General features: G+C 60.0%; 3 protein-coding genes across 3 annotated transcripts in view; 1 reads left to right on the top strand and 2 right to left on the bottom strand.

Moving 5' to 3' along the window:
• Positions 1 to 1,531, bottom strand: part of LOC141976741 (calpain small subunit 1-like) — a 40,972-nt gene extending 39,441 nt beyond the window's left edge. The window contains exon 1 of the mRNA XM_074937877.1: positions 1,400 to 1,531. Within this exon, the coding sequence (XP_074793978.1) occupies positions 1,400 to 1,423 (24 nt within the window). The 5' untranslated portion in view covers positions 1,424 to 1,531. The remainder of the gene's footprint in view (positions 1 to 1,399) is intronic.
• MED29 (mediator complex subunit 29) lies at positions 1,039 to 10,198 on the bottom strand. Its single transcript, XM_074937876.1, has 4 exons — positions 9,938 to 10,198; positions 5,516 to 5,574; positions 3,390 to 3,474; positions 1,039 to 2,213 (listed from the first exon to the last, which is right to left on the bottom strand). Exons 1-4 carry the CDS (start codon positions 10,181 to 10,183, stop codon positions 1,986 to 1,988), a joined length of 618 nt encoding a protein of 205 aa, XP_074793977.1. The 5' UTR covers positions 10,184 to 10,198; the 3' UTR covers positions 1,039 to 1,985.
• Positions 10,199 to 10,692: 494 nt separating this feature from the next.
• On the top strand, positions 10,693 to 19,100 carry PAF1 (PAF1 homolog, Paf1/RNA polymerase II complex component). The gene is made up of 14 exons (XM_074937875.1): positions 10,693 to 10,808; positions 12,250 to 12,279; positions 12,804 to 12,896; positions 13,043 to 13,164; positions 13,507 to 13,573; positions 13,814 to 13,915; positions 14,348 to 14,453; positions 14,621 to 14,689; positions 15,152 to 15,255; positions 15,779 to 15,895; positions 16,278 to 16,406; positions 16,827 to 16,932; positions 17,324 to 17,411; positions 17,977 to 19,100. The coding sequence occupies exons 1-14, from the start codon at positions 10,759 to 10,761 to the stop codon at positions 18,384 to 18,386; spliced, it is 1,593 nt and encodes a 530-aa protein (XP_074793976.1). The 5' UTR covers positions 10,693 to 10,758; the 3' UTR covers positions 18,387 to 19,100.
• Positions 19,101 to 21,873: the final 2,773 nt, after the last annotated feature.

Genomic DNA, 21,873 nt, shown 5'->3' with positions numbered 1-21,873 from the left:
TGAGAACAAATCCCAAGACTTCACTGCTCCTAGTCCCCCACCCTTCTTCAGCTCCCTCCCCCTCAGGATCCTTGCCGCGGTGACCGTGCCCCCTCAATTGCTCTGCCCATGCTCACTGCCCCCCTCCCTCAGGGCACAGCCCTATGCCCTCACCTCTCTCTTCCCCTGGAGATTGACTCCCCTTTCCCACCCCACTGGCCCCGCCAGGCTCCAACACCCTCCCGGCAACTGGGAGCCCTGTGCTCCCTCTGCTTCTTCTCACCTCCCACCCTCTTTCTTGCCTGCCCCACCCCCAGAGGCCCTAGGGCAGTGGAGGAAACTGACCACGGGAGTCGCAGCCAGAGAATTCCGGGTCCTGGAGGAGGGACCTGCCTGTGCGAGGCTGCAGGTAAGAGCTCTGCCTGGAACTGGGGCATGGGCCGTGAGCTGACCTCTGGTGTGAAACTTGGCGGGGGGCGGTGCCCCCCTCCCTCCTTATATGGCACACCGGCCAAGGCTCCTTGCAGCTTCCCACAGCTGCTTGCATCAGCCTCTGCAGGGCATGTGCAGCAAGGAGCGCACACTGGGGCTGCACGGAGATGGGGGATCACCCTGCAGCCCTCCCCCCACCCCCCAACCCTGACACAGAGCAAGGGCCAGGCCTTCCCCACAAACACCCCAGTGCCCTGCCCCTCCCCGCTGGGCGCATCGCAATAGTGAGCGATAGAGTCAGAGTCTTACATGCACACCCAGCCCTGCAGCAGTGATTTACATCTCTCCCAGCTGCTCCCACGTGCCCGCTTGGGACAGCTGCCGAGGAGGGGCATGTGACCCCCCCTCTTGTGGCTTCCCTCTCAGAATCTATTGTTCTGCGGGGAAACAAAAAAAAACCTGTGGGGAACAGGAATTCTGCGCATGCTCAGTGATGCAGAATTCCCCCAGGAGTAAAATTCAGATCCCTGGAGCAAACTGGGAAGGGAGAGAGAAGCTGAAACTGATTAGAAATGGAAAGTGAAACTGACCAGGCTAGACTGAGTCTGACAAATAGAGGGAAACAAACTGAATCAAAGTTGTTTTGATTTAATTCACTCTTTGGAACAGATTCTCCTCTAGGTTTCATGCCAGTCTGATGCAGAGATAATTCTGTTCATTACTTCTGCTCTGTGTTGGTGTGAATGGAATCACGGTCCAGCGCTCCGTTTTAAACGATCACAGGCGTTATCATAAACGAGCTTTAAATGAGCCGGAGCCCAACTCCCCTCTCGCTCCATGCTGGTCAGGAGAGAAATGTCTCAAAGGACAGAAAGGTTACAGTGCGGTAAAGGCAGTGTGTTGGCGGGAGGAAATTAACACCTGGGGTTGTTTTAACTCAATGGCATTTCTCTGAAATGTAAGAAGAATAAATAATACACCCACCAACCTGGAAAGCTACAATCCAGCCCATTCACCTGGGGTTGGGGGAAGTTTTAATTTGATGGCAGAGAAAGATTCTGTCTGATCCTCCTCACTTCATTAGCAGCACAATCTCGGGTCTCCTCGACCCCTCCTGAAGTCAAAGGGGAGTGGAGGGTGCTTAGGCCCTGGCATGGCAGACCCAGCAAGTAGATCGCGTGCCGGGTGAGTCAGTTTTAGCAGGGCTAATGTGTTCTGAATGTACGTGGGCCAAGACATCGGGTGGCACAGGCTAGTGTAGCAACAGTGAGCTCGGCGAAGGCCTGACGACAGCTGAGGATCACGCCCGGGCGGGAGGAAGGAGTAAGACCAGAGGGAGTGAGAGGAGAATGAGAGGGGAGGAAGAAGCAGAGCAGGAACATTTGTTTCACTCTCCATACAAACGAGACCATCCACCCACGCAGGGAATTCAGAGGACATGAGACAGGCCGTGGGTCAGGTGCAAGTCTGTAAAGTTTCACCGTCTGACACAGCGCCGGCCTGGAAACGATCCAAGTCTCCTTCAAACCACGCCGGTCGCAGAGCAGGAGCAACAACTGTGCCAGCGCCTCGGGCTACGGCCCCCCTTGGGCAGGGATCTTGCCGGTGATCTTGTTGGAGCACTCCAGCAGGGCGTTGTGGATGTCCTTGGCGCAGGAGATCTGGGATTTGATCATGCTCAGGTATTGGGTGTAGGGCAGGCTCTCGGTCTGCACCGCATCGGGTTTGGTGGCCGTCGGCACCAGGTTGGGGGAATGCTTGGTGCTGTCGAAGCTCTGGGACAGGCATTCGTAGGCAAGCCGCTGGAAGGGGAGGGAAACAGTTAACACATGGGGTCCGGCCACTCGCCCTCCGGCCTTGGGCAGAACAATCTTTCCTCTAGCCTCTAACCTGCCCCTGGACAGATCAACACCACATTTAGCCTCTTTGCATTCACACTCTTGCCTGTACCCACAGTGCATCTGTGCTCATTTCTCCAAGCCCCACAGCTCCCACCCGCTCCCTTCCCCTTGCTCTCAGCCCGCCCATCACCCTACTCCCTATGCCTGGGACGTCCTACCACATCATCTCCTGACAGACGCTCCTCTTCCTTCAAAGCCACCTCTCCCAGCAGTCCCCACAATGCCCCCCATCCCTTGAGGCCACTTTGTCCCGCTGCCCCAGAAAAGGCCCCCTTCAGTAGAGGGCAGAGAGCTCAGACTCCCTGCTGAACTTGCCAGGGCAGGACCCATGTCTTTGTTTATGGCGGCAGACCCCTGTGACAATGACTGAGATCGATACTCCCTAAAGGGACCTGTAATGATGCCCATGGCTAGGTCCCCTGTAGGGACCAAACCTACAATGCCTAGAACTAACAGTGAAGACTCCACTGTCTGAACTAAAAGGACCATTAGCCTGGAGACCAAACTGCTCTGCGTGACCCAGCCACGAGAGGGAGACAGAGCCACGCAGTCAGAGCAGGGCAAATAACGGATTTTTTTGCTCTCTGGCAATTCTGAGAAGTAAAATAAAATAAAATGTAGGTCAAACCAAAAATGAAGGGTTTTTTTTTAAATTTCAGCAAATCAAGAAAGAAAAAAGGTTAGTCTGGGGTCGAACAAAGCAGCTTTTAGTAAAATTAAAGGAAATTTTCAGATAGCCATTTGGACTAAAAAACATTTCAGACGGGGTAGGACTATATCTCCCATGAGGCACCATGTCTCGTGGCGCGAGATGATTGCATCACTGCAGTAGCGGGCAACATGGGAGACACCATTTGGTTGCTTCACAGCCTCCTTCTCTATGGGCCGGGCTTTCCGGACAGCCTCCATCTCCCATGATGCCCCACAGCCAGCAACTGCAGTGATGCAATTGCCTCGGGGGTGCATCATGGGACACTAAGTCCCGCTGGGGACCCCGGCCTATGGAGGAGAACAGGGGACATGACGCCATCAAAACTACAACTCCCATGAAGCACTGTCGATAAGGGGCTAACTCACCAGACACAGCTCCAGCTGGTCGCACAGGGCGTAGAACTCCTCCAGGCTCTTGTCGAAACGCTGCACCACCCCATCGTTGCTCTTCCTGAAATAACAGGTACTGTGACACGGCAGCCGTGGTACCGCAGGAACGGCTGCACGCCGAGGCATCTGCTCCGGGGAAGGCACGCAGACCCAAACCGCAGCACCTCCCGGGTCAGGGATTAGGCCCCACAAGAGAGGGCAGACAGAATGGGGCTGATCCTCTGCTGGGACTGCTGGACCCCAGGCTGGGAGTCTCCCCTGTGACCCACAAACCTCAGTGTCAACTGAGAAAGGGGTGCAGAAGGGTTACAATTATTTCTTGAGCCTGGTTCACGAAAGGGCATCACGTGAGCTCCCAAATGAAAGCTGGTGTCTCAGTGTTCAGCAATATCATTGGGAAAATGTACATGCAGATTCTAGGCATCTATATCTACTCCAAATACATTCTTCAAGTCTGGATCAAGGTACTGGTCACCAGCAAAGGTGAAAATCAGGTTCTCTCTCAGACAGGCCCTCTCTCTCCATCCACCTGTTGACAGGTAAATTGTGCAGGGTCCCAGTCACAGTGGGCCTCCCGTCACTGGCTTGTGGGGATTTAACAGGAAGAGAAAGAGAGCCGGGGGAGGGAAGGCACCCTTCACCAAGGAGGAAAAAGGACGGCAGTTTTGTTCCATGAAAAGGGGCCTTTTCTGGCAGCTTGGTTGAAAACGCTGCAGAGAACTTCAAGAGAGATCAAACTTCTGCAGACAGAAGGTTTAACCTGTTGAGTTTAGACTCTCCGAAGCGCGTTAAGATTTTGTTTGCTATGTAACCGTGTTTCCAACCTCCTCTGAGCTTTGGTAATAAACTTCTTCTCGCTTTCCCTACCAAGAGAGCGGAGCGAGGTGGTGTTGAGCGAAGTGCTGGGCCTGAATTGCATTTTATGAGCACGGTTCCTGTGGGAACAACAGGCCTGGGATTCTGGGAGTGTCCTGGGCACCCCAGGGGACATGCCGAGGACTTGGGGGTTGGCGTGCGTCTGCTGCTCCAGAGAGCGTGAGGAGGGCGGGGCTTGTGCTGCCCGAGGCTGCTGGATTCAGGGAGCTGAGCCATAGCAGGGCCAAACAAGCTGCTTCACGCCAAGGGCAGGTGGTGCTGAGGTTCCTGCCAACCCTGGGTACCCCTGGGGAACATTGGCCCCCCACAAATGCACAGCAAGATGCTGGGGATCCCAACTGAGATGGGGCAATGCCGACGGATTCCAGAGGATTTACAGTGAAGGGAGTGGGGCAAGCGGACACGGAAGGGGCAGAGTCTCCAGCAGAGCGGGCAGGGAGAGAAACAGAGAGGATGGTAAATTGGGCCGGAAAGCGGGTGTAGCCCACCCCATCTTTAAAGGGGACACGTTAATGAGTCTTGGGGTGACCCCTACAAAAGGGACAGCTGCAGGGCAAACTCTCCCCTCTTCCACACTCCCAACAATATGGCTCCCCCACCCCAGAGGGTCACCTCTTTAGCAGGGGTAGCTCAGTCGCTGTCTCCCATTCAGTCCCTGGCCTCTCTGTAACACCTGCCCACGATGGGGCTGGAGTGCCGGAGGGGAGAGTGGGTTTTGGCCATGCGGATGCCCGTTCCAACTAGACCCAGCCAACTCCTTTCACGTGGGCCCCCCAGCAGTTGTCAGGCGGGGGTGGCGTTTGGCCGTTACTCAGCTGCACTGGGATCGAATCAGCACTGATTTGGGGCACCCTATTCAAGTCACCCAGGGCTTCATTCTCCCAGACGGTACCGACAGGAGCCATCGGGGGCCCAGAACCCGGTGCGCCTGCCATCCACAGCCGCTTCGGGAAGTTTGGTTGCTAGGTACCGGAACAACATGGGCTCCAGAAAGGCACCAAAAGCAGGCCCGGCTCTGATCTTCACTGACACAACAGAGCTAGTCACTCACGCCAGCCTATCTCGAGATGGCCCCATGAACTGCACTGGAGTCACTCCTGCTTTACACCAGGGGGAGCGACCGGCAGTGTCCTCTGATGCTGAGAAGTTTAAGACACGGGTGAAAGCCTTCTGGCTCCTGGGTTAGAAGATAGCCCTGCCCGGGGAGGAGGGGAGAGAATACTCACTGCCCGTTATCGATGTTCGTGTTCTGGACGAGATTCTGAGCCGCGATTTTCATCAGGTTCTGGAGTGCGAGAGAAAGCAAGAGTCAGACAGTGCAAGGTAAGAGACAGGTGCCGGCGCTCCCTCCTTTGCTTGGCTAGCTTTGGGAATGGGGTTGGGACTTGATGCCGTCTGTGCCCAGAGAGGCCGTGTTTGGGACCCTCGCAGCTGTCACAAGAATCCTGGCTTTGGCAGGAAACAGCCATTAATATTAAACACCACACTGCACTGCAGTCCTCTGGGATCTCAAAGCAAATCACAACTGTGGGCTGGCGTTCAGTTCCCAGATGGGGAAACTGAGGCACAGAGCCATGAAGCCATTCACACAAGGTCACCCATTCCAGAGCTGTGAAAAGGACTGAACTGCCAAAGTCTGCTGCTTTAACCACTAGCCACCACTCCCCACCCAAAGCCAGAAACAGAGCAGGCAGCTGGGGGTCAGGACTCCTTTAACCACTAGACCCCAATCAAAGCATTTTACAAACAATAATTAAACCTCACTCCCCCATCCAGGTGGTGAATATCCATCTCCTTGTTTGAAAAAGCAAGACACAGTCACGCAGGAACCATATGAGCAATTCCACTCTTGTGAATTTCTTAATGTAATTTACATCTAGGGGCTCTAAATCGGGAAAGACTAACAGGAACTGGAACCAAACTTAATCCACGAATTTGCTGAGTCAAATCAGGTCAGATGGCATATTGACAAGAGGAATTTGGGTTAAAGTTCTGTTCCATTTTATCTGAACGTTGCAGTTTCTGAGATGTTGACATTATTATCTAACCCAGCGCTGAGTCATTTACCAGAATCTCAGTCTCAAGTGGCTTATGACATGACACACAGATTCTGCACTGGTTTCATTCTCCTGAGTTTCTATTTTTGGAGAAGGGTGACTCACTTTGTTTTAAAAGTAAATATTTTGTTTTTAAAAAATGCTTTTTTTAAGTTGAACCTTTCTAAAAAAGCCCCATCGATCTGGGCAACAAACTCCCTGACTCAGATGGGGGCTGAGAAACGGATGTGAAATCTCGAGGTAGGTTTTAATTTTAAAAAAGGCCATCCTCTATATGTTGAGTAAGCCTGGAAACTGAAACGTGACATGGAGCGTTTTCCCATGCAGAGGCTCTGGTCAGGCAAGCAATAGCTACCTCAACCCTCCCCTTTCAATCTCATTGCTCAATGCCAATCCACAGGTTAGAGCGTCATAAAATGAGCCTCCATTTCCTCACTCAAAGCACGAGCAGTTGCCGATGGGCAGTTTTAAAGGACCCCCCTTAGCACCAGAGACAGTAGCCACTGATATTAACAGGGCAGGTCACCCACATAAGAGCGGCCAGACGAATGGTCCAGCTAGCCCAGTCTCCTGTCTACTAACAGTGGCCAATGCCAGGTGCCCCAGAGGGAATGAACAGAACAGGGCATCATCAAATGATCCAACCCCTGTCACCCATTCTCAGCTTCTGGCAAACAGAGTCTAGAGACACCATCCCAGCCCATTCTGGCTAATAGCCATTGATGGACCTATCCTCCATGAATTTATCTAGCTCTTTTTGAACCTGTTGTAGTCTTGGCCTTCGCAACATCCTCTGGCAAGGAGTTCCACATGCTGACTCTGTGTTGTGTAAACAAACACGTCCTTTTGTTTGTTTTAAATCCGCTGCCTATTAATTTCATTTGGTGACCCCTAGATCTTGGGTTATGAGAAGCAGTAAACAACACTTCCTTATTTACTTTCTCCACACTAGCCATGATTTTATAGACCTCTATCATAGCCCCCCTTAGTCATCTCTTTTCCAAGCTGAAAAGTCCCAATCCTATTAATCTCTCCTCATACGGAAGCTGCTCCATACCCCTTGTCATTTTTGTTGTCCTTTTCTTGACCTTTTCCAATTCCAATACATCTTTTTTGAGATGTGGTGACCACATCTGCACGCAGTATTGAGGATGTGGGTGTACCATAGATTTATATAGAGGCGACATGATATTTTATCTATTATCTATCCCTTTCTTAGTGATTCCCAACATTGTTAGCTTTTTTGACTGCCGCTGCTCATTGAGGAGCTGAAGAAAAACGGGGAGGGATCTCTAGGTCCCACCCCCCAGCTAGTCCTTCATACCCCTCCAGGGGGCACACCCAACTCCTTGGGAAACAATGCAACAAGGAACAGACTGTTCCGACTCTCAGTCCACTTAATTATTACAACACAGAACACTCCACTGTGTAACCAGTTCTGGCACAACTACCTCCAACGTCAATATTGAAGAGAGGCAGGCTGGCTTCTGGCCATCTTGTGCCTGGATCCTTGCCAGCCACCTGTCATGGTATTGTGATCTCACTTTATAAGGGCAAGGGTCTGCACAGCAAATGTAAGAGCTACAGGCCGATCACCTTGCTGTCCGTGCCGGGGAATGGGCGTGTGCACGTTCTGCCGGCTTGTTTGGAGCCCCGGCTACATCAGAAGCATCAGCCCAAACAGTCAGGCTTTATGGGGAACAGGTCCACGTTAGACACCATTTTGGCCCTCCACTTGTCGGAGATACGCTGCGAGTTCAAGAAGCCCCTGCACATGGGGTATGTCAATCTTAAGCCTGCGTTTGACTCAGTTGACCAAGTCGGGCTATGGAAGGCCTTAAAGGGCATAGGTGTCCCAGCCACTCTACTGGACTTGATCAGCAAGTTGCATAACAGAACCACTGCTTGTGCACGTCTGGGGAATCGGATGTCGGCACCTTTTAAATCCGTATCTGGTGTTAGGCAGGGCTTTGTCTTGGCCCCTGCACTCTTTTGTCGGGCAATGGATTTCATAATGCAGCCTTCCATCAGATCCATAGGCATTAAAATCGGTGATCTCTCGCTCTCAGACCTTGACTCTGCTGATGCCATTGTTCTCCTAGTACAGAGCCCCGCCAGGTTTCGTGAGGCACTCCAGTAAATGGAGGAGCTGTCGGTCAAGGTCAGCCTCCATGTTCATGGTCAAAGACTAAAATGCAAATCCTAGGATCAGGTCCAGCTGTGACTCCAATCTCTTTGAATAATGAAACCGCCAAAGCAGTCTCCAGCTTTTGCTATTTGGGTTCAATACTCACCAGTCCCTCCAGCTCTCACCCGGGGGTTCTTCACCAGATTGGCATTGCAGCGTCTGCCATGGGTTGTTTACAACAAATACAGCATCAACATCATCTCGGCACGACAGCCAAGTTCAGATCTATTCGAGCTGTATCCTCTCCGTACTGCTGTACAGTTGTGAAACATGGACACTATGTCGCTCAGACGGGGCAAAGCTCGAGTCTTTCCACACAAAATGCCAACATCATATATTGTGCATAAAGTGGAATGACTTCATTTGTAACGCAGATGTTTACAGTCGCTCTGGTTTACAGACTACTGGGGCCATTGTCCGCAGCCAACGTCTTACACTTTTCAGACATGTTGCCAGAATGCCGTTCTCCTGGTGGCTTATAACATCCAGGATAAAATCCCACCAACCGAGGGGTGGAGGCAGCTCACAGGCAGACCCCCTATTAAATGGGAACATTAAGTCTGTTCCGACATTGGACTTTCAGCCTGTTAAGCCCTTGTGACCACACAGGAACAACCCAAATGGCTAACGATTGCTACGACCAGCTGTTTAGCTAAGCATTGAAGAAGGCGGCTGGCTTTCTGGTTAAGGCACTGGAATGAATCTGGATTCTCTTCCCGCCTCTGCTACAGATGTCCTGTGTGCCTGTGGACAAGACACTTACCTGCTAATCGGGCAAACACCCCCTGCCCCCCCCCCATGTATTTTGGGCACCCAGGAAAAGCCTTGCCACTGGAATCAACAGGGTTATTCCCAGGCTTATGGTGAAGCACATGCCTGCAGCATCAGGGCGTTAACCTAGCTGGGCCTCACTCCACCATCTGCTGGATTGAGTGGACGATGCTTCTCTCCCCCTACCGGTTGTCTCTCTGGTCGGACTGGGAGCCCTTGGGGGGCAGAGACTGTCTCTCACTAGGTCCGCCTGGCACAATGAGGGCCCGGTCCTGAGTGAGGGGGACTCGAGGCGCGACTGTAATACCCCTAGTAAACAGTGAGTTACCGTTTCATCAAACGCACCAAGCGGCAGGTTAAAGGGCACCGCAGCCATGCTCCCACCCAGTGCAACACAGCAATGGCCCCCGCCGCGCCCATCAGCAAATACCCCCACTAAACAGCCTTAACTCTGCCCACCCCAGCAGCTGCCCCCCGCCCCCACCCCGCATGCCCCACCCACTCCCCCATAGACCTCAGCCCCCGCCCTGGAAGCTCCGCCCCCGCCCCTTCAGGCCACACCCCCTTCCGCTTAGCCCTTCCCCCTCACCTCCAGCGGTGGGCCCCGCCCCCTCCCCGGGCCCCGCCCCCACCTGCAGACTCTCCTTCAGCTGCGGGATCAGCATCTTGTAGCGCTGCACGGGGTCGAAATCCTGCGCCTGCGCGGCGGCGGCGGCGGCAGCCTGGGCCTGGGCCTGGGCCTGGGCCTGCGCCTGCGCGGCCGCCTGGGCCTGCAGCTGGGGCTGCTGCCCCGGGCCCGCCTGGAGCGTGAGCGGCGGCCCGGGCGGCGGGGCCTGAGATGGGGCTGGTTGCTGTTGCTGCTGCGAGGGGGCCGCCATCTTCCCTAGCAACGACAGCTCCCTCCCGGCGTGCACCGCGAACTACGATTCCCAGCGTGCACCACGCGCGCCCTGCCCGCACAATGACTAAAACTCCCAGCTTGCATTGCGCGCGTCGCTCCTCACCCAGCTGGACCCCCCCCGCACACGGCTGGAACTACAGCTCCCGGCATGCATCGCTCCCCGCAGACAGGAGACTGCCGGTTCCCGTCATGCACCGCGCCCCTAGCGCTCATGCGCAATACGTTCCGGGAGCGCCGTTCCGGGCACTACAACTCCCAGCACGCCCTGCTCTCTGCCCGGAAGTGCACCTCTCCGAGCCTCGCTTCCCGTGAGGCTGCGCGGCAGCAGGGCCCTGTGAACCCGTCCGTAGGTGTCTACCCCGGTGCCTGTCTCCGGGGCGGAGTCTCGGCCCGCCCAGGGTCCCGCCGCCTCGCAGCCCCGCATCCTCGAGCTCCCTCTCCCGGAGCCGCTCCGCGGGGCGCGGCCGCGTTTCCCGTCAGGCGGGCGTCGGTCGCCCTCCCCGCCCGCAGGCCCCGCGGCGGGGCAGCAGCGATCGGAGCCGCGGCCCCGCCATGGCCCCGACCATCCAGACCCAGGCGCAGCGGGAGGAGCCGGGGCACAGGTAGGGCCGCCCCCGGCCGCACGTCACAGCCGTGACCTCATACCCCCGTGACGTCACGGGGCCCGGACTCCTGGGTCCCTTCCCACCAGGGGTGCTGGGGAGAGTGGGGGGGGGAGAGCCCGGACTCCTGGGTCCCTTCCTGCCAGGGGTGATTGGGGGGGGAGCTGGGAACCCCGGACTCCTGGGTCCCTTCCCGCCAGGGGTGATGGGGGGGGGAGGGAGCTGGGAGCCCGGACTCCTGGATCCCCCCCCGCTAGGGGTGATGGGGAGAGTGTGTATGTGGGGGGAGGAAGCTGGGAGCCTGGACTCCTGGCTCCTTTCCCGCCAGGGGTGATGGGGAGAGTTGGGGGGAGCTGGGAGCCTGCACTCCCCCCCCCCCACCCCATAGCAGGGGTGATAGGGAGAGTCAGGGTCCTGGGCTCCTGGGTCTCTTCACCACCCCACCCTCCCTGTTGGGGAGATTCGGGGAGGGGGGCTGGGAGCCCGGACTCCTGGGTTCTCCCCTCCCCGCCAGGGGTGATGGGGAGAGTTGGGGGGGAGCTGGAAGCCTGCACTCCCCCCCCCCCCCCATAGCAGGGGTGATAGGGAGTCAGGGTCCTGGACGCCTGGGTCCCTTCACCACCCCACTCTCCCTGCTGGGGGGGATGGGGAGAGTTGGGGAGGGGGGCTGGGAGCCCGGACTCTTGGGTTCTCTCCCCGCCCCCCCCTTCCGCCAGGGGTGATGGGGAGAGTTGGAGGGAGCTGGGAGCCCGGACTTCTGGGATTCCCCCCCATAGCAGGAATGATAGGGAGAGTCAGGGTCCTGGACTCCTGGGTCCCTTCACCACCCCGCCCTCCCTGTCGGGGGGGATGGGGAGAGTCGGGGCAGGGCGCTGGGAACCCAGACTCCTGGGTTCCATCTCCCGGTGTGTGGACAGCCAGAGCCCCGTGGGGAGGGCCTGTTCAGAGTCCCCTGAGAGGCCCGACCTAACCCCCACTAAACTCCAGCATAGCGTCACTGTGTGGCTGCCATATCCCACCCCAGACGTGGCCACACAAAGTCCACAGCAGTTCCACTTGGTGGATCCTGGCCCTGCTGCTGGTCTTGCCTCAGTTTCCCCTTCTGGCCAATAGAGCTGATGCCGCTGACTTGCCTTCTGTGGGGGAGGAGCAACGCATCAATATTGATAAAGTGCTTTAAATCGGTTTCACTCTATGTGGAGAGTCTGGGCAGGGCTCTCACTTCGGGGCAGCTTCCAGGGACCAGACCCACAGGCAGCTTCTCCTCCCCTCCCCCACCCCCCCACGGTGTTGATCCTCTTTCTGCCACTCTGTGCCTCAGTTTCCCCCTCTGCAGAGTGGGGATAATGCTACTGACACTCTTTGGTAAAGGGCATTGGACGAAAAGAGCCCACAGTGTTGTGATTATTTAACGTTGTTATTTATTTCCGTGTCTTTGCAGGCCCAACGCTCACCGGACCCTGCCTGAGAGGTATGATCCCTCCTCATCCCACAGCTCACAGTTCCCCCACCGCCGTGCTCTGGGAGGTGGAGAGGAAACAGTCCTGTTTTTACTGCTCCCCTGCCCAGCCCTTGGACTTGCTGGCAAAGGCTGGTGGGGGGAGCGATTGCTGTCGCTGCTTGTCACTCACAAACAGGACAGAGTCCCGGCAAACTCATTTCACGGCGGCCGGGCACGATCGTAGGTTGCCGCTGACGTGGGCATTGGAGATTCCAGCACAGTTCGGTGGGGGGGCGGGGTGTTTGGCACATGACCCCTTCCACTATCCCCCACCCATAGCTCCCTCTGCATGCACTCTTTCCATCCCCCGCTGCTGGCGGATGATAAGGAACCCAGGAGTCCAGGATCCCTGTCCTCCATGGTGCCCTGCTCCAGACTCACCCTGTCACCCCAGGCTGGGCCGGTGGGATGAGGGATAAGGACCCCAGGAATCCAGGGGGGAGGGGCGGACACCCCCCCCCCCCCAGTGCTGATGTCTCTTCCTGTGCTTCCAGATCGGGCGTGGTGTGTCGGGTGAAATACTGCAACAGTCTCCCAGATATTCCCTTCGACCCGAAATTCATCACATATCCCTTTGACCAGAACAGGTGAGAGAGCAGCTGCTGAGCCGGGCTGGGATCGGGGCCCCCTCCCAGGCTCACCAGTGCCGCCCCCGGGGTGGAGGCTGGGGGAGGGGAGAGGGCTCTGCCCAGGGGGCTCTCCCGGGCTGGCGTCTCACCTGTCCCTCCCCCAGGTTTGTGCAGTACAAAGCCACCTCTCTGGAGAAACAGCACAAACACGACCTCCTCACTGAGCCGGACCTGGGCGTGACCATCGACCTCATCAATCCTGACACGTATCGCATCGACCCCAATGGTGAGAGCCGGGCCGGGCGGGCGCCCACGTGTGCATCACCGACAGATCCTGGGGCACTGTTTGCGTCTTGCACTGACTGGGGTGTGGGTGTGTTTGTTGTGCGTGCCCACGTCGGGCGGGGGCATCTTTTGCATTTCAGGGGTCCCTCCTTGCACCCCGAATCCTGGTTTCTAGTTTCAAAGTGCCCCCCACGAAGCATCTTGCTCACTGAAGAGTCTCCATTGCGCCCGTCTCCAATCAGTCCTGCCCCACTGAGAGCTGAATCCAGGAGCTTTGGGGGTGGGGCATGATGGGAGGGGGCGCTGGCGCAGGTCCTGTCTCATCCTGCTCTGCCTCTTCCAGTTCTTCTGGATCCGGCCGACGAGAAGCTGCTGGAGGAGGAAATCCAGGCTCCCACAAGCTCGAAGAGGTAGCCCGGCCCCCAAAACACATGGCGTCCCCTGGCTGTGGAGAGCAGCCCCTCCCTGAACCCCTGGCTAGCCAGCTCTCCCCGCCCTGCTGTGCGGCCTTGGGGTCCCTTTGCTCGGTCCCACCTGATTGAGCCCTGTCCCGCAGTGGGAGGTTCTTCCCCCCACACACATCAGGAGGGGGCAATCAGCAGCTCTCTTTGCCCCACGGCCTATAAGCCCCCCATCCTTCTCTGCCCTAGATCCCAGCAACATGCCAAAGTCGTACCGTGGATGAGGAAGACAGAATACATCTCCACCGAATTCAACCGCTATGGCGTGTCCAACGAGAAGCCGGAGGTCAAGTGAGTGGGCGGGGAGCCGGCTGGGGTGACTCTCCTGGGCAGGGACAGCATCCCGGGGGTTGGGGGGGGACCATCCCCTTTATGGGAGGGAGGGAGGTTACCCTCCCTCTGGGATCTCCGCTTCCTCTTGTGATGCTTCATGGCCCCCTGCCACAAGGAGCGTGGGGCGTCGGAGAGCCTGCTCGGCTGCCCCTGTGTTGGGGTGCAGTATCTTCAGCCACTAGGGGGAGACATCCTGGCGTAGGACTGGTTGCGTCCAGCAGGGGGCAGCATAGGTCTGGTGCTTGTGGACTTACCCGCGGGTGGCGTTGGATCCGGTTCGATCCAGCCGGCGAGGGTCAGGGGGAACGTCGCATTCAGCGATGCCGGTTGCATCCAGCCAGGGGGCAGCATTTTCCCAGCAGGCCTCACTCTAACTCCGCCCCCAATCAGGATCGGCGTGTCCGTCAAGCAGCAGTTCACGGAGGAGGAGATCTACAAGGACCGGGACAGCCAGATCGCTGCCATCGAGAAGACATTCGAGGATGCCCAGAAATCGGTGAGTCACCCCTTTAAATATTTCCCTCCTCCCCCACACAACGTACTGTGCCTTTAAGCCTTAAAGGGCCCATGTTGAAGGCCGGGGGGTGGGGGTGAGGAGGAGGGGATTTAGGGTTACCCCTCCCCTGAGGCCTCTCACTGTCTCTCTGCTTCCTCCGTCCCCAGATTTCCCAGCATTACAGCAAACCTCGCGTCACCCCCATGGAGGTGATGCCCGTGTTCCCGGACTTCAAGGTAAGGCTGGGGGAGGGGGACTTGGCATCGGCTTCCCTAGGCCCAGGGGCACTGGCCCGTGGCACGCAAGGACCTTCAAGGCTCCGTTAGCGGCTGGGCCGGTCCTAAGCACCTCCCGGTCTGGGGCTAAGTGAGCCTCGGGGAGGCAGCGTCGTAGTGGGTAGCGCGCCGGGTCAGGAGGCAGGAGACCTGGCTTCTAATCCCAGCCCGTCCTGTGACCTCTCTGTGCCTCAGTTTCCCCATCTGCCCTGACTCCCCTCCCACAGATGGAAGTGTAGCCTGAAGGAGGCTACCCCCATGTTGAGGGAGATCCAGGGGCTAGTGCTGGGGTCGCTGGTGCCTAGAGGAGGGTCTGCCTGATGGAAGGGCCATGGGTGTAGTGCCATGCCAGGGGAGTGGGGGGGAGGCCGGTGCGGTGTTGGGGGCAGGGATCACCCCGCTAACCGACTCCTTCCCCCCTAGATGTGGATCAACCCCTGCGCCCAGGTCATCTTCGACTCAGACCCAGCCCCCAAGGACACCAGTGGGGCTGCGGCCCTCGAGATGATGTCTCAGGCGATGATCAGGTAACGCCGTACCCCTCAGCCTTGGGTGGGGTGGGGGTTCACCCTGCCTCTGCCTGGCCTGATATCCCCACTCCGCTAGCCAGAGCCCTTCCCGTGGGCCCCAAGAGCCGGGCGTCCCCCGTCCCTGCTCGGCGCTGGGTTTCTGCACTAATCCCCTCCCATCACGGAGAGCTGGGACGGAGAGCCGCACCGCCAAGCGTTCTAGCAAGGCGGGGGGTGTCCTGCCCTGGAAGGAGGCTCCTCGCCCCCCCCCGGGCTCAGCCCTCATGGCCTGCTGCTGTAGGGCCGTGGGAGGGGATCCCTAGCTAAAGGAGGGGCAGGCTGCTGTTTGGATGGGAGGCCCCTATGTGCTCTCTCCCATAGTCAGGGCTGGCCCCAGGGCGGCGCTAGGGGGCGCTGTGCTGCAGGGGGGCAGTAGGGGGTGCTCTCCCTGGCAGTCAAGGCTGTGCTCCATGGGGCGGAGGGGAGCGCTGTGGGGAGCGGGGGAGAGTCTTCCTCGTTAACCCTTTCCCGGCCGTCTCAGGGGGATGATGGACGAAGAGGGGAACCAGTTTGTGGCCTATTTCCTGCCCGTGGAGGACACCCTGCGGAAACGCAAGCGGGACCAGGAGGAGGAGATGGACTATGCACCCGAGGATGTGTACGTGGCTGGGGAGGTGGGGGGCTGGGAGAAGGAGGGGGGAAGGGGAGTTGTGTGGGGGGCCTGGGGAAAAGGGGGAGGTAGTGCAGGGGAGGGGGGGGCTGTGCTTTGGAATGGGAGGGGGGGGAAGGGAGGGGATGGTGTGTTGAGGAATGGGGGAGAGGTGGAGTGGGGGGCTGAGGAAGTAGGGGGGCTGTGCTTGGGAACTGGGGGAGAGGTGGAGTCTGAGGAAGTGAGGGGGCTGGGGAGAGGGGTGGGAGGGCTGGGGAAGTGGGGGAGCTGTGCTGGGGAATGGAGGGAGGCCGGGGGCAGGGTCAGCTTTCTGCTCAGGAGCGGGGGCGGCAAAGCTGTGGGGGTGCTGACCCTCTCTTCCCCCACCCAGGTACGACTACAAGATCGCCCGGGAGTACAACTGGAACGTGAAGAACAAAGCCAGCAAGGGCTACGAGGAGAATTACTTCTTCATCTTCCGCGAGGGTGACGGCGTCTACTACAACGAGCTGGAGACCCGGTGAGGCGGGGGGGAGCCCGGGGCCTGCCCCAGCCGGGGCGTGGGGTGGGTCAGGGCCAGTGCCCATGGCCCGGCTCAGATCTCGGCACCAAGGCCAGGTCTGGGAGGGCAAAGAGAGGGTGGAGTTCGTGGCCGCTGCCCGTCGGCACTTGAACCGATGGGAATTGACCGGCCGAGGGTAAACTGAGGCTGGAGCTACCTGGTTCCTGACCCGGAGCGGCCTCCTGCTCAGAGCCGTAGGGGGCCAAGAACCGCACGGAGCCCGGCTGGTTTCTGAGCGGAGCTGGGGCCATCCCAGGGAGCCCTGACCCCCCGGCAGCTGGGCCAGGGGGATCCCCAGCTCCAGGATGCCTTTCGGGGGCTCGTGGCCTGGGGAGAGGGGGCGGGGCCTGACCTCGCCCTTCGTTTTCTCCCCCACAGGGTGCGGCTCAGCAAGCGCAGGGCCAAGGCGGGCGTGCAGTCGGGCACCAACGCCGTGCTGGTGGTGAAGCACCGGGACATGAACGAGAAGGAACTGGAGGCTCAGGTTGGCGAGGGTTGCTGTCCAAGCTCTGTGCTGGGGGGCAGAGGGGGAGCCCTCGGGGGGGGGGGGAGTCAGTGCATCCATGCCCCCCACGTAGCTTCTGTTCTCGCCCCCTACGCTGGGATCTGGGAGTAGAACCCAGGAGTCCCCTCCCAGTGCTGGGGATAGAACCCAGGGGTCCTGACTCCCAGCACCCCCCTGCTCTAACCACTAGACCCCACTCCCCTCCCAGAGCTGGGGAGAGAACCCAGGAGTCCGGTTCCATGCCCTGAAGGCCCCATGCCACCCGCTCTCACTGACTGAGGAGGGATGCTGGTCGGGGTCCCAGCCTGGGCAGGGTGGGTGGGGTGTGCCCCCCACCGTGTGGCTAACCCGGCTCCCCCGGCCCCGGCAGGAGGCTCGCAAGGCGCAGCTGGAGAATCACGAGCCGGAGGAGGAAGAGGAGGAGGAGATGGAGATGGACAAGGAGGCCCAGGGCTCAGGTAGCAGCCAGGGAAGGGGGGGTTACAGCTCTGGGGGGGTGGCATGGGAAAAAGGGGCCCCTCTGCCTGTCCCCTCCCCCATCAGCTTCCTCCCACCCACTGCTGGCAGCACCGGGGCTCGCAGCTCCCTCTGGTGGCTGCCCTTGGGACTGCACTTCATCCTCGGTCTCTCTGACCCCCCCCCCCCCCCGGATGGTGCTGCCGCTCCCGCTACAGGGAGCAGCCCCGAGCCCTGCCTCCCTCATGGGCTGGTCCTGTTCCCCACCCCCGAGGATGGCTCTGCTGCCCACCCACCCCCCCACCCCCCCAAGAATAGGAGATGAGCAGCCATCGCTTTCTCTTCCCTTCTCCCTCCCGTGGGGGGACAGTTCCCTCTCTTTCATCAGCCCTCCATCTCCCTTGGGGGGATGGTCCCCTTTCTGCTATCACCCCTCCCCCACTCCAGGGGGTGATTCTCCCCTCCCTTCCGTCACCCCCCTCCACGCCATCACCCTGCCTCGACTGCCCCCTCCCTGCTGGGGGGGGGCCTGGCCCTACCCCTCTGACTCTGTGGCTCTCCCCGCAGACGAGGAGCCAGAGAAGGGCAGCGAGAGTGAGCCGGAGGCCAGCGAGGAGGAGGAGGAAGAGGAGGAGGAAGAAGGACGCTCGGGCAGCGAGAGCGAGCGGGAGGCCAGCGGGCGCAGCGCCAGCGAGGGCTCGCCGGAGGCCAGCGAGGAGGACGAGCGGGCGGCCCGCGACAAGGAGGAGATCTTCGGCAGCGACGACGAGGACTCGGAGGGCGAGGGGGGCGGCGGGCGGCGCAGCCCCGGGGAGGAGGAGAGCGGCAGCGACGGGGGCGGCCGGCGCCGGGGTGGCCGCAGCCCCTTCCTCAGCGGCAGCGAGGGCTCCAACGCCGAGGAGGACGAGGAAGAGCGCAGCGGGAGCGGCAGCGAGGCTGCCTCGGACTCGAGCGAGGAGGGGAGCGACAGCGACTGAGTGGGGCGCAGCCCCTTGCCCCCACGCCACCTGGGCCAGATCCACCCACCCCCCTGGGGGACCGTCACTCCAGCCTGCTGCCACCAGGAGGATGTGGGCATGATGGGGAGGACTCAGGCTCTGCCTGGCATCCCTGTGCTTGGTCAAGGACCTCTGGGGTTCCCCCCCAGACACTGGGGTGTTTTTATTCTTACTGCTGTTTGTTCTGCCCCCTGTACATACCAGCCTGTGCCAGAACCCCCTCTCCGTCCTCAATAAAAGGGTCTCTTCCTAAAACCGGGCGTCTGTCCCCCGACCCGCGCTCGGCGCTGGCCCTGCCGGGGATCTCCCCCGGCCCTGCTGGCGTCAGCGCCTCCCTCAGGCTGCGAGCAGAGGGTCCGGCATCGGCTGCCCAGCCCCCTCCTTTGCTGGGGTGCTGAGCCAGCAGGGTCTATTCTCCCTGGAGCGGGTGCAGTGCGCCCAGTCAGAGGGCTGGGGCGGGAAGGCACCCCGGGAGGAGTGGGGGGGCAGGTACTCCGGGAAGAAAGGGCTTGTGTATCCCTAGATTCCCCATCCCCTTGTGCCCCAAACTCTGCCCTGTCCCTTCCAGGGGCTGGGCTCGAAGCTGCAGTCGAAGGGCCGGGGAGGCAGGCTGGGTTCCCCGCTCTCTGCGTGGCCAGGGCCGGGACTCACCAGCCCTTTCGCCGTTGGAAGTGTGAGCGGGAGATCAGACCCCTCATGGGGAGGGGAGTGGGGCGGAGCCCTTCTTGGGGAGGGTTAGGGGGGCATTTGGGGACAAACGGGCTTTGAGGTGGGGGCAGGACCTTGCATAGCCATGCTGGCACCTGGGGCATTGAAACAGACCGGCATTTCCCTCGGCTGGGGAAACCGCCCCCCTTGCTCCCCTGGGGGCTCTGGCCAAAGGCGAGCGCACCGCTGCCTTGCAGCTGCATCTGGGGGTGCACCTGCTGCCCTGCTGGGATACACTGTACCTCCAAGTAGCCCCCTGGAGCCCCCCACTTTGCTCGGGGTATGGCACCTCCCGAGGCATGCTGCGTACAGAACGTACCGTCTGCCACCCCGTCAGCTGCTGAGCATCCTTCTCCGGTTAACGGGCCAGGGCGAGCGCTGGCTAAGGAGGGCGGGGGTGTTGCCGTAGGTGTGTTACTCCCACACGGTGTGAGGCTGGGGAATAACAAAGGCCTGGAGTGTCACGGACGCAATTCACCGGAGAGATGCTTCGAATCGCACCTGCCCAGGCGACTGCTTTGTCTATCCCCGTGGCGGGGTCAGTGAGGAGGGGAGAGGCGGGTATAAAGTAAGAGGCAATTAATTTGGTCTTGGTCAGCTCTGTGCGCCCCCCCCCCCCCCCCCGGTCTCTGCTGGAAGGACCCTGCGCTAGACGGCCAGAGGGGTCCGTGTGGTGAGGTTCAGGCAGTTTGCGATTTGATCACTTTCTTTGTGTGACCAGTTCTGACCTTTTGAGGCCTGGATCACCTCGAATCTCTCTCTCGCTAATAAACGAGTTTTATTCTTTTATCTAAACCGGTGTCTTTTGATTGCAGGGCTTGGGGGAATCTCGGCTCCGGCTTAACGACGGCTGGTGCCTTTCCCAGTTCTTGGATACAGTGATGACTTGAGGCGCTTGCCCTGGCCAAGGGGGGCTCGAGCAGTGTCGGACGCACGTTTCTGGGGGGCAAGGCTGGGGCGATTGGCGGGCGCCTCCCTGGGTACGGCCCACGAGTGGCTGGGGGATCGTTCACGTCACGTAACTGGGCGTGCCGTCCCGTGCTGATTTCTGTGCGAGGCAGAGCAGCGTGAGCGGTATCCGGAGCTAGAGAGTTAAGGGGTCCCAACGTTTCCACAGGCCGGATGGTACCCTGGGGGATGTCAGACCCACACCCCACGCCTGCTGGAAGGGCCGGGATTCAGGGGGGGCAGTAGGGTCTGCTAGCTTGGCCTGCTGCCTCCCAGGAGAGCTGGTTTTGGGGGGGGTGAGAATCAGCTGGGGGGGCCATGCTTATCTTCCCCCCCCCCCGATCCTGCTGGGGGAGGGATTGTGTAGGGGAAGGTGTGGGATAATCAAGCAGGCTCCGGACAAGGCCAGGTGCTTTACCCCAAGAGGGCTTTGAGGCATTTGCGGGGGGCGGGATTCTGCAGAGGAACCCCCGACTCAATCCGACACGGGCCAAACCCTGGGCTTTGCAGGGAGGGGGCCGACCAGGCCTGGGATGAGTGTGCGGCACGCATGGCTGTGAGACTCACGTGTGCATGTGTGTGTGGGGGGAGGGGGCTGTGAGTGTGAGACGTGGCGGGGGAGAGAGAGACACACTCCAGCGTGCAAAGGACACGTGCGTGTGGGTGCCCAAGGCCCATGTGTGCGAAGGAGGTGGATGCAGGTGTTAGTGGGCCTAGCACAAGCGGCTGTGAGCGAGTGTCAGTGCCAGACGGGGGCCCAGCCAGACGGGGGCAGAAGGACGTCACTGAGCGAGGGACGAGCAGGGTGTGTGTGAGAGACACTAAGTCGTGTGCAACACGCACACAAAAGTGCAAAACATCTGGGGCCAGGTGGGGGGTGTTCTCTCGCCAGCTCTGGGGTGGGAGGGTGCAGTGGTCAGAGCAGGGGGGCTAGGATGCCTGGGTTCTCTCCCTAGGGCAGGGTGGGGGGTTGTGCTTGGTGGTCAGAAATGGGGGGAGGGGCTGGAGGCCAGGATGCCTGGGTTCTTTCCCTGGGTTGGGGCGGGGGTGGGAGATGGGGAACTGGGGTGGGGAGAGGGCCCAGGACGCCTGGGTTCTCTCCCTACGTCTGGAGGGGAGGGGAGTCTGCTGCTGCAGGAGGGGCTGGGGGCCAGGGCACCCGTGCTCTCTCCAGGCTCAGGGAGGGGAGTGGAGTCTAGTGGTTAGGGCAGGGTGGGAGAAGATTCTGGGGAGCAGGACGCCTGGGTTCTTTTCTTTTCCCAGGTTGGAGGGAAGAGTGGGATCTAGTGGGGGAAGGTTGGGGGCCAAGATGCCTGGGTTCTCTCCTGGTTCTTGTGGGGGCAGGACGCCTGGGTTCTCTCCTGGCTCCGGTGGCGGTGGGGCTGGGGCTGGGGCTGAGGGGGCAGGACGCCTGGGTTCTCGTCTGGCTCCGGTGGTGGGGGGTGTAGGACGCCTGGGTTCTCTCCTAGCTGTTGTGGGGGTAGGACGCCTGGGTTCTCTCCCGGCTCCGGTGGGGGTGGGGCTGCGGGGGCAGGACGCCTGGGTTCTTGCCTGGCTCCGGTGGTGGGGGGCGTAGGACGCCTGGGTTCTCTCCTGGCTCCTGTGGGGGCAGGACGCCTGGGTTCTCTCCCGGCCTGCCCTTCCCTTCCCCCGGCGGCGGCTGCAGCTGGGCGGCGCAGCGGGGGGAGCTGGGCGCTGGGCCCGGCCGCGCCTCCCCGGCTGGCTCCGTCTTCGGTCGCCGCTTCCCAGCCCGGCCCGGGCCCGGCGCCGGCCCCGGCCCCGGCCTGGCCGCGTGGGGACCCTCCGCGGT

This window comes from Natator depressus, chromosome 23, assembly GCF_965152275.1.
Source record: "Natator depressus isolate rNatDep1 chromosome 23, rNatDep2.hap1, whole genome shotgun sequence".
NCBI lineage: Eukaryota > Metazoa > Chordata > Testudines > Cheloniidae > Natator > Natator depressus.
This window is presented reverse-complemented; position numbering and strand designations above follow the sequence as displayed.